At 36.8% G+C, this 14,040-nt stretch overlaps 1 protein-coding gene across 1 annotated transcript; it reads left to right on the forward strand.

Moving 5' to 3' along the window:
- Nucleotides 1–10: 10 nt before the first annotated feature.
- Nucleotides 11–13,812, forward strand: LOC140159055 (uncharacterized). Its single transcript, XM_072182383.1, has 5 exons — nucleotides 11–90; nucleotides 1,813–1,985; nucleotides 10,786–10,908; nucleotides 12,083–12,271; nucleotides 13,298–13,812. Exons 2-5 carry the CDS (start codon nucleotides 1,839–1,841, stop codon nucleotides 13,445–13,447), a joined length of 609 nt encoding a protein of 202 aa, XP_072038484.1. The 5' UTR covers nucleotides 11–90; nucleotides 1,813–1,838; the 3' UTR covers nucleotides 13,448–13,812.
- Nucleotides 13,813–14,040: the final 228 nt, after the last annotated feature.

The raw sequence follows: 14,040 nt of genomic DNA on the forward strand, positions 1-14,040 counted from the left end.
TTCATGCGCGCATGCTCTGATGGGATAAACAACAATCTTGGCAACCAGAAGCACCAGAAAATTTTACGTGTATGAAAGCTTAAAAATTTGGTAAGTCATTCAATTCTACATACTCACCATGCTCGCCATATAAGTAATTATAAACAGTTCAACAATTTAACTTTACGAAGAACTTTAAAATACAAAATAAGGTCACAATCAATGAATGTCAATGGCAGATGACTGACATGACTATACTATACTAGCCAAAATAATAAATTCTCGATCATGGGATTCATGAGAGCCAACTTGGGAACGCATTTTTTTTTGCACAATCAATGAATGTCAATGACAGATGACTGACTATAGCCAAAATAATAAATTCTTGATCATGAGAGCCAACTTGGGAACGCACAGTTATTTGCGCTGAGCTTACTACGCAAAGACCGGCGCTTACGGCGCAAACACAGCTTTTGAGAATTGACCAATCACACTGTCGTTGCTAGGCAAGGTCAAGGTTCGGTCATGCAGGTCGCGCGATCGTGTTATTCTATGAAAAATACGCTGACGCAGAAGGACTGAGAAGCCTGAATAGCCTTGAGAGTTTCAAGTCAGCAGTTAAAGACCACTACCAAACCAAAAGTAAAAATTAAAATTTAATGCAAGCATCATTCAGAGGTTTATACACAGTTAGCGTGATGCGTCGAGAAATGATGTCTTGCTGACTATACAGATGAGATGAGATGAGATGAAGGTACATCCTCTCATGATCGAGAATTTATTATTTTGGCTATAGACTGCGGAACTCAGTCTTCAATGATAGTCAGTAATTTATCTTAAATTGGTCGTTACATGACTATCATTTGAAGACTGAGTTCTTATGATACATCTTCCGAGGAGCAGTTTCAGACAATAGCTCGGGATTATTGGGGCAGAGGTTATCTTTTGAATTCTTTCATGACCACAGAAGTGAAGCTAAGTCTAGAGTGTATGAATACAAATCGCTGAGGCAAAATGCCAAAAACATTGAAAGAAATCTCAACTTTCAAACGATATCGCTTGACATGTGAATGCATCAACCAATCATTTCCTATCAACTGGATCTGTTATTTTGTTATTTTACCTTTCTCAATGAACTTTGGTGATGAATTAAAAGGGCATTTCGTGATCCACAGCCTCATCCCCCCACTTTTCTCAAAAAAAGAATTACGTTCTGGTACACCACTTTTTCATTATAGCTAGGAATAAATACCAGAAATGATTTCAAGTGGCGGTCACTCAATTCATCTCAATGCAACTATGTGCTTGAGGAATGTGCTCTTAATTGTTAAAATGACAATGAGTTTTCAATTCTATACAGACAGTGATCGAGGCACTCATCCATTCAACAATTAGGATTTGGCCTGGATATTTTGAAAGGCAACTCATACTCATAGCTGAATTTATTACATTACTGAGCTATATTAATTATAGTGATCGGTTTTTATAGCCAATGAGATAGAGCTCCGGGAAAAGCGAGCTACCTTATTGGTCAAATACCATTAGCTCACCATGCAGGGAGTATACAATCAGCTTTTAATATGCAGTATTTTAGCAGCTACTCACAGTCACAGCAAGTTCCAGCAATCAGCAAGGCATTTGATAAACCCACATGTTTTGCTCCCGGGGTTTTGCTGCAAGTTGGTTCATTTATTGCCTGTCTAAAATAATTATTTAACTGGTGTGGAAAATGTGCCCCACTGTATGGATTCACCGGGTATCCCAGGATCTATTTGTGGTCCTGCCATGGAGGTCCAGTCCATATTGTAACACTTCTCTTATGTGTTCATACAGTTGCAGGAACTCTAACATCAAGAGCCATGGATACTGAATATTTGAAGAAACATCTGGGGACTTGCCTGACTAAAGCTTTAGCAGAAGTAGCAGAAAAGAGACCCCTGGATCCAATTGAATACATAGCACAGTGGCTTTATAAATACAAGGAAAATGAACAGTTTGACCAGCAGGTAAGTATTGGGTTAAGTAAAGGTGGATGACCCGCTTAACAGTGTACCCCCCCTCTCCCTCACCCCCATCAAAATGCATATTTTGGTACTGATGATCTGGTAAAAAGCGTTAAGTGGAGGTGGCCTATTTAACGTTACATTTGGAGTCCAAAGTTTGGACATTTAATTACCTGGTTAAGGGATCTAAAATGAGCGTTTATTGCGTTTCGACAGTATTTTTTGTGGGACATGAGAGCACCTCAGACTAGTCGAATTGCATTCTGAATACGAAGCATGTCTTTCTGATATCAAATAATTTTTTGAAAATCACAATATAATACAATTTTTATGACAAATTATAAAAATTTGATATTTTTCAAATTTTTGATATAACAGTACTCGAAGTAAATTATATAAATCTAATGACATGTTCTTAAAGTGTATGTAGCAGGGAGGAAAAGCCGACAGTCAATTGAAAATTTTAACCTTTCATATTGAAGATATGGATTTTTTTCCCAAAAAGACCTATTTTTTTTGGTGTTTTGGGAAAAAAATCCATATCTTCAATCTGAAAAGGTCAAAATTTTCAATTGATCGTCGGCTTTTCATCCCACCTACATACACTTTAAGTATAAATCATCAGATTTATAAAGTTTACTTCGAGTACTGTTAAATGTCAAAAATATCAATTTTTAATGATTTGCCATAAAATGTGTATCAAATTGCGAATTTCAAAAAATCAAAATTATTTGATATCAGAATGACATTCTTCGTATTCAGAATGCAATTCGATATGTCTGATGTGCTCTAATGTCCCACAATAAATACTGTCCAAACGTTCATACCCCAACCCTTAAGTTTGGTGAAAAATAAATAAAATAAATAAATTTCCAAAGCTAACGGCTCATATTTTTTCTCATAATCCTAGTGAAATGCTCATGGCATGAACATATGTTTTGTTACCACTTAGCAGGGGTAGCGTTAACCCCCGATCAGGTGTGAATGACCCCCTAAATTAAAAAAATATTAATTTTTCACCCTCTTTATTGGGAATATGTGCAAGCTCGGGGGTGAACTCTGACCCTCTACTTTTGGACCTTACTCCTACCCCTGACTACACTCCAAAATATTTGTCACCATCGAGATTTAATTTTCACCCCATGTATTTGGATTTTCTGCAAGGCTCAGGAGCGAAAAACACGGGAAATCAACCCCCGACTTTCGGGCCTTAATGCTACCCCTGCCACTTAGGCCTAAAAATATTTGTTTGAATGGCATTTATATATACCTAAGTGCAAGGGTAGCGCTAGGTCAAAAGCTCGGGGTCCCTTGGGACCCCGAGCTAACAGAAAAAATGCAAAAATGGGGGTCCCTAAAGAAATATCGGGGTCCCAACTATTGTCTAGCCAATTCAATCTATTTGTGTGATATGTTGGGTGGGGGGCAGGGGTTTATTAAATATTATTGTTTTTTTTTTTCTTTCATTCTTTTTTCTTTCTTTACTTTCTTTTTCTTTTTTTCTTTCTTTTTTTTTCTTCTTTTTTTTTTTTTTTTTTTTTTTTTTCTTTCTTTTCTTTTCTTTTTTCTTTTCTTTTCTTTTTTTTCCTTTCTTTTCTTCTTTCTTTCCTTTCTTTTTTTTTTTTTTTTTTTTTTTTTCTTTCCTTTTTTTTTTTTAATTTAATTTTTTTATTTCAATCAAATTAGTATAATTACCTAATATTTGCGCCCACCACTGGCTGCCCAATAATACTTTTAATACTGCCCTCTATTGTGTGTATTTGCCAGTAAACAATGGCAGCCATAGCCAGAGATCTCGCCGTATTTTCGCGAAGTCACGGCTGTTTTGCTGTCAAAATTTTCACTCACAGCAGTATTACTGTGCATAATATTAATTATTGAAGTAAATTAGGCCATAATTTGGTACTTCGGGGGTTCAGTTGCTTCGAAAATGATGTGCATAATGCAAGTTGAGGAAACTTTTGAGCCTAGTTTTATGAAACCTGGATATAGAAAACAACATGTGGGAATTTTTGTTGCGTACGACGGGACGCAATAACTCACTGCTTTTGCAATATTCATGCGTGAGATTCGGGTTTTGGTGGGTCCGGGACGCAAAAACGCAGCCTAGCGCGACCCTTGCCTAAGTGATCCTAAAAATAGGCCCGACCCTGTTTTCAACATTAGACAGAGCTGTGTACATCATAATACTTAAATAGGGTGTCCAGGTCAAAATTTTAAATTGTTAATTGTGTATTTTTTAAAATTTTATCCTAAAGAGTATGTTGAAAGACACTCATTAAAAAAAAATTTATCAAAATCGGACCGTCCGGTCCCCAGATACAGCCGTTTTAAGGCATCAAAAAAGCGCAATTTTCGTCGTTTTGGTAAAAAGTGCAAAAGAGGGCGCTTTTGTAGACAATATGTAAACAAAATTACTGTTTCTTTGACACTGCAATGTTTGTTCTTGGAAGTATTCATCCTTGTCTAACTATATTCCAAGTTTTATTCAAATAGCTATAGCCATTCTTGAGTTATCGCACTTTGAAAAACATCGTTTTGCCTCATATTTGATATTACCCATAATGCATTGCTTTCATGGCTCCACCTGTGAATCAAGCCTGTACAATCTCTATGGGGGAATAACAAAAATTGTGCTACATTGAAATACATTTTCTAAAGTACTGTTGTGAAGTTATTTGAAATGCAATTCTTATGTAACTTGGCATGTTGGTAGTACACATGATGTGGATCAAGTTTTATGTTCAATAATTTGATGTTTTGTTAGTTTTAAGGCTTAATTTGCATAAATTAGCATATCTTACAGCGATGGTACAAATGAAGCTCAAGATTTGCTATAATAAATTTGTTTGGTAATGTTTGCAATGTGATCTGTTTACACTTGACAGCAACTGTATAATATTGTTGAGAAGTGAATTAAGTATGATATGTTGTTCAAATGAACTTTTTAAAATTAAAATAACATACTTAAAATCGGATGTTCCATTTAATTAAAGGGGTAATTTTAATTGTTCTTCAATTTTGACCCTTTGTCTCTTGAGGAACACATGTATACATGAATGCTCACATTTTCTATTGTAATGTTGCTAATAAAATATACCTGTACTTGAAAGAACACAATTCTAGTCTTTGTCATTTTTATAATGTATAAATATTTTTGTTGAAGATAATAGAGTAGGCCTGCTCAATTCATGGAACAAGTATAGTGAATCAATCCATGTTGAGGGATTTTTGTAACTTCAATTTAGGTTCACATGTATTTAAATGTAGGCTTTATGAATTGTTTTGATTATATGTAATGTACATTTGTTTCCTATTTGATGTAAAAATAGGATGGTTGAAAAATAAAATAAAAATCATTTAATACAAGTCTCATTCAATTGCAAACTGAGTGGAATATTCCATTTTGTTTATGGGTATTTCAAAGTATAGACCGAGGAGCAATTTAACCCTTGCAAAATGTGAACCAAAAATTAGAGCTAAGATTAATATGAAAGAACATCAACAAACAATTCTTTAATAATTGACTTGATTGAGCATATTCAAAACAAAAAACAAAACAAACAAACAAAAACCTCAAAGATAAAGTCCCATATCCCCCTTAAACTCTCCTGTTTCATGAAATTACCAGTAATATTAAAATACGAAAATATTTAAAAAACATTTGTGAACAATTAAAGTTAAAAGTCTTAAAACTTTTTAAAAGAGATTTATTTGCATGTCTTCCTTTCACATCTCATGCCCCAAACCCCTTCCTATCCCTCTTTCTCGGTCCCCCTCCCCCTCTCACCACCCAATGTTGATGTGTTTTTTTAAATAAAAATTTTTTTTTTTTTTTTTTTTTTTTTATTTGAAAAAAGAAACAACAAAAATGTTTTATATAAAATAAACATACTAAATAAATAAGTATTATTTAAAAAAATGAAAACTAATCTAAATTTAGGGCTTTGAAAAGTGCCCTCCAATATCGTACACATCAAACTGAGAAGTCACCCCTATTCCAGTCAATGGAATAGCCCAGCTACACCTCGTGCGCGACTGCAATCACCTGTTGGGTGATACCATATTGACCAGCATTGTCCAGCAATCGTAGTAGACAATTAATGAGGGACAACATATTAATGGTTTGCGTGGTTGCATTAAAAACAAATCATTGCGTTAGAAATAGAAATAACATTCTATTCACCACTGCAAGCCTATATGATCTTTTTAAACAAAAACCTGTACCACATAACTGCCTGGTTTTTATTGTTTATAAAACTCGGGATAAAACATCTCTCAAATGTACCAGAAGATGAACAGCCATTTTTTTTATTACAATCACCAACACAGAACCGGCCCCAACCGGCTTCGAGCGAACCACGTGTTAGTTGAATACGGCAACACATGCAGACTCGACAGCGCGCCGTCATACAGAACAGGCACATGCCTTGTAGTATGGTCGTTGGACATTTTGACCCGGAAAAAATTGGTAAAAAGCTGATTTTTGCACCAGACAAGCAGAATGCATCATACAACATCATATCCAAAATCCGAAGGAATCCTTCTTGGGGAATTTGTTTTATCCAAGATGGCCGCCAAAATGGCCGCCACAACATATAATTAGCTGTATCTTAGCTTCTAAAGCAGATATGATGATGATTTTAGTGTCTTTGAATAGGTTTAAGAGGTCAGAGAATTCAAATTTGTACAAATATAACACACTGATGTCTTCAATCACACTGAAATCCAAGATGGCGCCAAAATGGCCGCCCTACATATAATTAGCTGTATCTTAGCTTCTAAAGCAGATATGATGATGATTTTAGTGTCTTTGAATAGGTTTAAGAGGTCAGAGAATTCAAATTGTACAAATCTAACACACTAGTGTCTTCAATTACACTGAAATCCAAGATGGCCGCCAAAATGGCCACCACCACCACATATGATTAGATATATCTCCGCTTCTGAAGCAGATATGATGATCATTTTAGTGTCCTTGAATATATTTCAGAGGTCAAAGAATTCAAAATCCGAAGGAATCCTTCTTGGGGAATTTGTTTTATCCAAGATGGCCGCCAAAATGGCCGCCACAACATATAATTAGCTGTATCTTAGCTTCTAAAGCAGATATGATGATGATTTTAGTGTCTTTGAATAGGTTTAAGAGGTCAGAGAATTCAAATTGTACAAATCTAAAACACTGAAGTCTTCATTCACACTGGAATCCAAGATGGCCACCAAAATGGCCGCCACCACCACGTGTAATGTTTAGGTATATTTTGGCTTATGAAGCAGATATGATAATGATTTTAGTGTCTTTGAATAGGTTTTAGGTGTGCAGAAGTCAATTTTGTATTTATCTAAAGTACTAAGTCAAGTCTTCACTCACACTGTAATCCAAGATGATCCTCAATATGGCTAAAATCAAACATGCTTAACTGTATATTTCAGCTTCTGAAACCAATATAATGATGATTTTAATCTTTGAATAGGCTTTTAAGAGAATGTAGGTTTTAGGGGTTGCAGATTTCAATGTTGCAATTACTTAAAACACAGAAGTAAGTGCTCAGTAACAATAGAATCCAAAACAGCTGCCACCACATGATTTTCTATATCTCAGTTTCTGAAGCAAAAGTAGCTATCTTCGACTTCATCTGCAAGTATATTCGCCTCGGCATTTTGGCAATTTTCTCCTCTGCAATCTCCACAAGCTGTGACACATTTAAATCTCTTTTTGCAACAGGAACATCCGTTATTTCCACAAGGACTCCTGGAGGATAGTTTACATTTGTATTGTACAAATTTAAGCAAGCCTTGTGGTGCTGTATCTACATCCGTAAGGACCGGTGCTAGTACGGCGGTGTCAGAGAGTTTCCAACCCCATTGATTTGGATCCAAGTTATTGTTTGTGAGCTTTCTCCAAAGTATGACCTGCAAAAGAACACTCAGACTGTGAAAATACGCTGCTCTTTTTAACTAGGTGGAAGCTTTTGTGGATCAAGTGATGCTTTATTTGATGATACCCTCGCCATGAATTAAGCGAACGCATGAACCGTTTAAAGAATCTTCTTCTCTGCCACCACATAAGACAACAAATACTCTGATGCCATTTGTAGCAATCTGTTCTAATGTCGCCTCAGGATCGCTCATCTAGGATGATATCTGCTGCAATTCTTCTTATCTTCTGCAACAATCTTGTCTTTCCATGTCCAAATGTTGCAGAAGTGGAGTCACAACCACTCCATGCATGGATAAACAGGACCTGAGATGGATTGTTTGACACTTTGATAATGGAATGTACCCTTCAATTTGCAAGACAAGGAAGAGAAGTACCTGTAGTAGCAGATGACACAGATATAATTTTCCTTTTGATGTACCACTGAGACCAGACTATGGCTGATATCTACTTCCATTTAGAGAAGAAAGGGTTGGTGGTTTGGAAAGTTCAAGACCTGGTTAACAAAGCTGGTGAAGTAGTGACATCCCATCTCCTGTTTATCCATGCATGGAGTGGTTGCGACTCAACTTCTGCAACATTTGGACATGGAAAGACAAGATTGTTGCAGAAGATAAAAGAATTGCAGCAGATATCATCCTAGATGAGCGATCCTGAGGCGACATTAGAACAGATTGGTACAAATGGCATCAGAGTATTTGTTGTCTTATATGGTGGCAGAGAAGAAGATTCTTTAAACGGTCTACGGTTCGCTTAATCCATGGCGAGGGTATCATCAAATAAAGCATCACTTTGATCCACAGCTATCGACAAAAGCTTTCACCTACTGAAAGAGCAGCGTGTTTTCAGTCTGCGGGTTCTTTCACAGGTCATACTTTGGAGAAAGTTAACAAACAATGACTTGAATCCAATTTAAAGCAATGGGGCTGGAAACACTCGGACATCGTACTAGCACCGGTCCTTACGAATTTAGATGCAGCACCACATAGCTTGCTTTAAGCATAGCTTGTACGATACAATTGTAAACATTCCTCCAGGAATTCTTGTGTAAATAACGGATGATCCTGTCACAAAAATGAACTTCAATGTGTCACAGCTTGTGAACAGGAGAACATTGCAAAAACGCTGAGGAGAATATACCTGTAGATGAGAACGAAGACAGCTACTTTTGCTTCAGAAGCTGAGATATATATTCACATGTGGTGGCAGCTATTTGGGATTCTATTGCGACTTGCACTTCAGTGTTATAAGCCCGGGTTTGAGGACCATGTTGGATTGCAGTGTCAGTAAAGACATATACTTAAACAGATAAATAAACAAAATTGACTTCTCGTCACCTAAAACCTATTCAAAGACACTAAAATCATTATCATATCTGCTTCATAAGCCAAAATATACCTAAACATAACATGTGGTGGTGGCAGCCATTTTGGCAGCCATCTTGGATTCCAGTGTGAATGAAGACTTCAGTGTTTTAGATACGTACACATTTGAATTCTTTAACCTCTGAAATATATTCAAGGACACTAAAATCATCATCATATCTGCTTCAGAAGCGGAGATATATATCTAATCATATGTGGTGGTGAGATTTTGGCGGCCATCTTGAATTTCAGTGTGATTGAAGACATCAGTGTGTTAGATTTGTACAAATTTGAATTCTCTGACCTCTTAAACCTATTCAAAGACACTAAAAGCATCATCATATCTGCTTTAGAAGCTAAGATACAGCTAATTATATGTTGTGGCGGCCATTTTGGCGGCCATCTTGGATTTCAGTGTGATTGAAGACATCAGTGTGTTAGATTTGTACAAATTTGAATTCTCTGACCTCTTAAACCTATTCAAAGACACTAATATCATCATCATATCTGCTTTAGAAGCTAAGATACAGCTAATTATATGTTGTGGTGGCCATTTTGGCGGCCATCTTGGATAAAACGAATTCCCCAAAGAGGATTTCTTCGGATTTTGGATATGATGTTCTATGATATATTCTGCTTGTCTGGTGCAAAAATCAGCTTTTTACCAATTTTTTCCGGGTAGCCACTGTTTTTCCTCTTCAACGACCATACTATTGGTTTTACACGTACGCTAGTCATGTGCACTAACAGCGGGGACGATATTGCGTGAGCTAGCTGGCAACACGGCAGCTGATTTTCACCTTGTTTCTCATTGAAACCAACGGGCGGGTATGGTATGACAATGTATGGGAAAGAAAATACACGTGGGCGATTTACAGAGATTTTTTTCAATGGATCTTGTAGCCGACAGAACAAGCTTTATTTTGATATCACATACAGTATATTGGGCCACGGGAACCATATTTGCGTAAGTGATACATTTTTAAAAAAATATTAAAATACTTTCCCTTTATCAAAAAATCTAGGGATTTCAGTATATATGGCATTGAAGTCTGTACTTAATATGCAATTAATAAAAAGAATCATTTATAGGCCGCGTGTAGTTTCTATTTTGAGATATAAATCACCATTTTGACGAAAAATATTGGAGCCATCACCAAAAAAACCACCAACATGGCTGCTCGGAGTCGGAAAAAACCTCAACTTTGGAAAATCGTAGATGCAAAAATACTCATCGGATTTCAATATTTTTTGGATTTCTATTTGATTTCATCCCTTTTTAGTTGTATTACGAAGTTGTATAGCTCTATCTTAAATATTAAACAAATGAGAGCAATTTTAAAACGTTTGCTTTTTTGCGTTCAACAAGCCGTGTGCTTGTGTGTGAATGGAAAACAACGGCACGCCGTGCGCTGCACAGTGGACACCCTAACTTAAATGAAAAGTATTTAGAGCAAATTTGATCAACTTTCAAGTAATGTTTTGGTTCTGTTACTGACAGGAAAAAGATCTAGCAAAACAACTGGAACAAGAAAAAGAAGAAGCAGTGCGAGAGAAGGAACAACAAGAAATCATGAAGCAAGAAGTTGAAAGATTGGCACAACAAGAAGCTGAAGCAAAGAAGGTAAGTAAACACACACACAAATAATGTATGATGTATCTATAAGAGGCGACAAAAAAACTCCACCCTGTTTCATGGACCCTAATGATCCCAGATTTTCTGTTTTAGTGATTATTTTTTAAATTTAAATTTGCTGTATGCATGTAAAATTACCTGTTCTTTGGTCAAATGTGGACTAAGTTTGATGGAAATAGTTGTATGCATGTAAAAACAGCTGCTTTGGCAATGTTTTGGGAAAAAGTACATTTATTTTAACTGAAAAAATGTGGGAAAAATTGCAAAAAATGTTTGTGTACACTTCGCGTGCATTTGTACCATACAATTATTCTGTCGCCAAAAGGTACTGGATTAACTATATACATGAAAGGTCCTTCCACCAGTAGAACAGGGTTTTTTTGTCGCCTTTCGTTCGTTTCTTTTAAAAGGTGCACAATGAACTACGATGGGCTATTTTTTTAAATCCATACATCCCCTTTGGAAGACATGACCTTAATCTTCCACACAGGGGGTGTAAATTTTGGTATATGTATGGTTCCTTTTTGAAAAACTGTTCTGATTTTTTTAAACATCCCAATTTTCAATTTAGCCTCACTGTAGTCAAAATTCTGGAAATTTCACCAAAATTTGGGGGAAAAGTTGTAATAACTAAGGCAGTTTGTTATGTTGATGGGTCTAAGGCCAAGAAAAAAAGAATGTATTTCTCAGACACCGCGCACATTGATATGTGAAATCCAATTTAGCGTTTAGCGCTATACGTTGGCCATTTTGCCATGGTTGTAAAAGAGACAAACAAAACTATTCATTGTGTATGTATATTACTATGTTTCTGTATTTTGAATATCAAAAGGTATATTGTGTCTTGACTGTAAAAAAAAACAATATCGCATATCGCAAAGCTCATTTTCTTTAAAAAAATAAAAAATGCATAGCACTTAGCCTTTTTACCTAATGTGTCTGAGACATACTTTCTTTTCTTTTGGCCTAAATGTCAAATTCTTAGCAACACCGACTACCCAAACCAAACTTGAGTACCCCCAGGCCAGGCCATGTATTGTGAGTGGCAAAATGGTTCACTTCAAGTGTACAGTACAATTAGATATCACATTTTGTCCCTGTTTTGATATTTCTAGAATAGGTATCAATTTATAATTTATTTAAAAAATATATCCTATTTCAGAAGGCAGAGGAGGATGCAGCAGCAGCGGCGGCAGCAGCAGAAGCAGCCGCAGCTGCAGCGGCAGCAGAACCAGAACCTGAACCAGAGAAACAGACAGCTGTGGCTAAAGATAGAAGTAGTAATCTCACTGGAGCACCAAATCTGGATACCTTAGCTGAGGAAGAAGAGGAGGAAGAAACAGACACTAAAGTGAGTTGAAACGCACAATGTCGTTGGGCAAGAAAAACCTCCTATGTGCTTGTGGCCCCTGAATATGTTTAAAACAAAACTGCCAAGAGGTTACATAGGAAGTTTTGCTATAAACATGTTCAGGGGCCAATGACACACCAGATGTTTTTCCTGCCCAATGATGACAATTTGAAAGAATTTCATTGTGTGGCCTTTTCAAACTGTTGGTTTAGTGGTGGGGTTGAATTGAACGCAATCTGTGACACAGTCTGGTCCAATCACAATCGGACTAAAGTCGCTCATAACGAATAAAAAATATAAAAGCAAAAAAGGAAGAGCAAAAAATAAAAAGCATAAGAGAGTTCATACCTTTGCAACAAAGTATGCAGGGACTTAAACATCAGTATGTTGACTGCTTAGGTAAGTAGGTATAGGAGAAAAAGGTGATAAAAATTAATTCTATGATGTTACAAGAGACCATGCCCCCTCAAATTACAGGGTCGGATTTATGTGATGGCCCGGTAGCCCCAAACCAGTAAATTTTGCATCAGGCCAGTAAATATTCAACAATGCTGGCCCAGCGGTCCAGTAGATTTTGAGATGATACGGAAGTCTCGATTAGTAAAGACAGAATAAAGACGGAATTTGCGAACATACCACGCTAGATATTTCATGGCTGCACCAAGAGAACAGTAAATTTTTGTTGATTACACGGAGTGACCAGACACAAATAATATACAAAATGGAGCATTTTCTTGTTAATTATGCTGCCACCAATCCTGTTGCCTAAAAAGAAGACAAGTGAAGAACAATGTGACCAGGCATGTCATGTTAAAATGCTAGATCACTGGGATATCACCTGAAATGAAAGATGGAATTGGTTGCCAGTTGCTTGAATTTTCAATAGAAAATATTGAGAAAGCTGGGCTGGTAAATGTATTGCTGGACCAGTAGCTTTACAATATAACTGCCCTGGAAGGCCAGTAGAAAACCGAAATCTAAGTCAGACCCTGCCTCAAAACGTACATCCTTTATATTTGTTTACAGGAGGGAGCAGAAGACAGTGGGGAAGCAGGAGACACTGCTAAGGAGGGTGGGGAAGAAACAACCCCAGCAGAAGGAGAACAACCTGCTGCTGATGAAGAACAAGAAGCAACGGATGCAGCAGCACCAACAGAAGAGCAAACAGAAGCATAAAGATACGAACTATAAATACCAACATGGACTTAGCCTAAGTGAGGGCGCTCACTGGATTCATAAAAATGGGCTATTCCAGTTGAGATACATACACCCCCTATGGAAGACGTGAGCTTTATCTCCCAACGGGATGTAAATGGAGTCACCCAATTAGGGAATGCCGTCTGAAGTTCACACTGCCTGTGTGGGAGATTAAGTTCATGTTTTCCATAGGGGGTGTATGGACTTCAACTGGAATAGCCCAATATGACAAGTTAGTTTTATGCAAGAGACAGCGGTTGGGTTTTACAAAGGTTTTCAAGTTCTACTTTCTTCAGAGCTGTCAAGGTAGCACAGTTGGCAATGTGCTGGACACTACTGGTGCTTTGGTGCTGACGTGGCAGTTCATATTGGAGCCTCCATAGATTGCTTGTTTCCCGACTTGAAGTTCCCATGGACAAGTAAATTACTACAGGGTGATCTTGATGATTAGTACCCATCTATTTGACAGTTTCTATGATAATATGTGACATGATCACAGGGAATGAGTCACATTTCGGCAATTTTCAATTAGAAGTTTTTTACATCATTTTCTGGCAGTTTACAAATGCAAA

This window comes from Amphiura filiformis, chromosome 8 (genome assembly GCF_039555335.1).
Source record: "Amphiura filiformis chromosome 8, Afil_fr2py, whole genome shotgun sequence".
In the NCBI taxonomy this organism is placed as follows: domain Eukaryota; kingdom Metazoa; phylum Echinodermata; class Ophiuroidea; order Amphilepidida; family Amphiuridae; genus Amphiura; species Amphiura filiformis.

Coding starts and splice junctions, on each gene's coding strand:
- LOC140159055 (XM_072182383.1), top strand. CDS start 1,839: ATGGATACTGAATATTTGAAGAAACATCTGGGGACTTGCCTGACTAAA. Junction 10,909..12,082: donor AAGAAGCTGAAGCAAAGAAG/GTAAGTAAACAC, acceptor ATCCTATTTCAG/AAGGCAGAGGAGGATGCAGC. Junction 12,272..13,297: donor AGGAAGAAACAGACACTAAA/GTGAGTTGAAAC, acceptor ATTTGTTTACAG/GAGGGAGCAGAAGACAGTGG.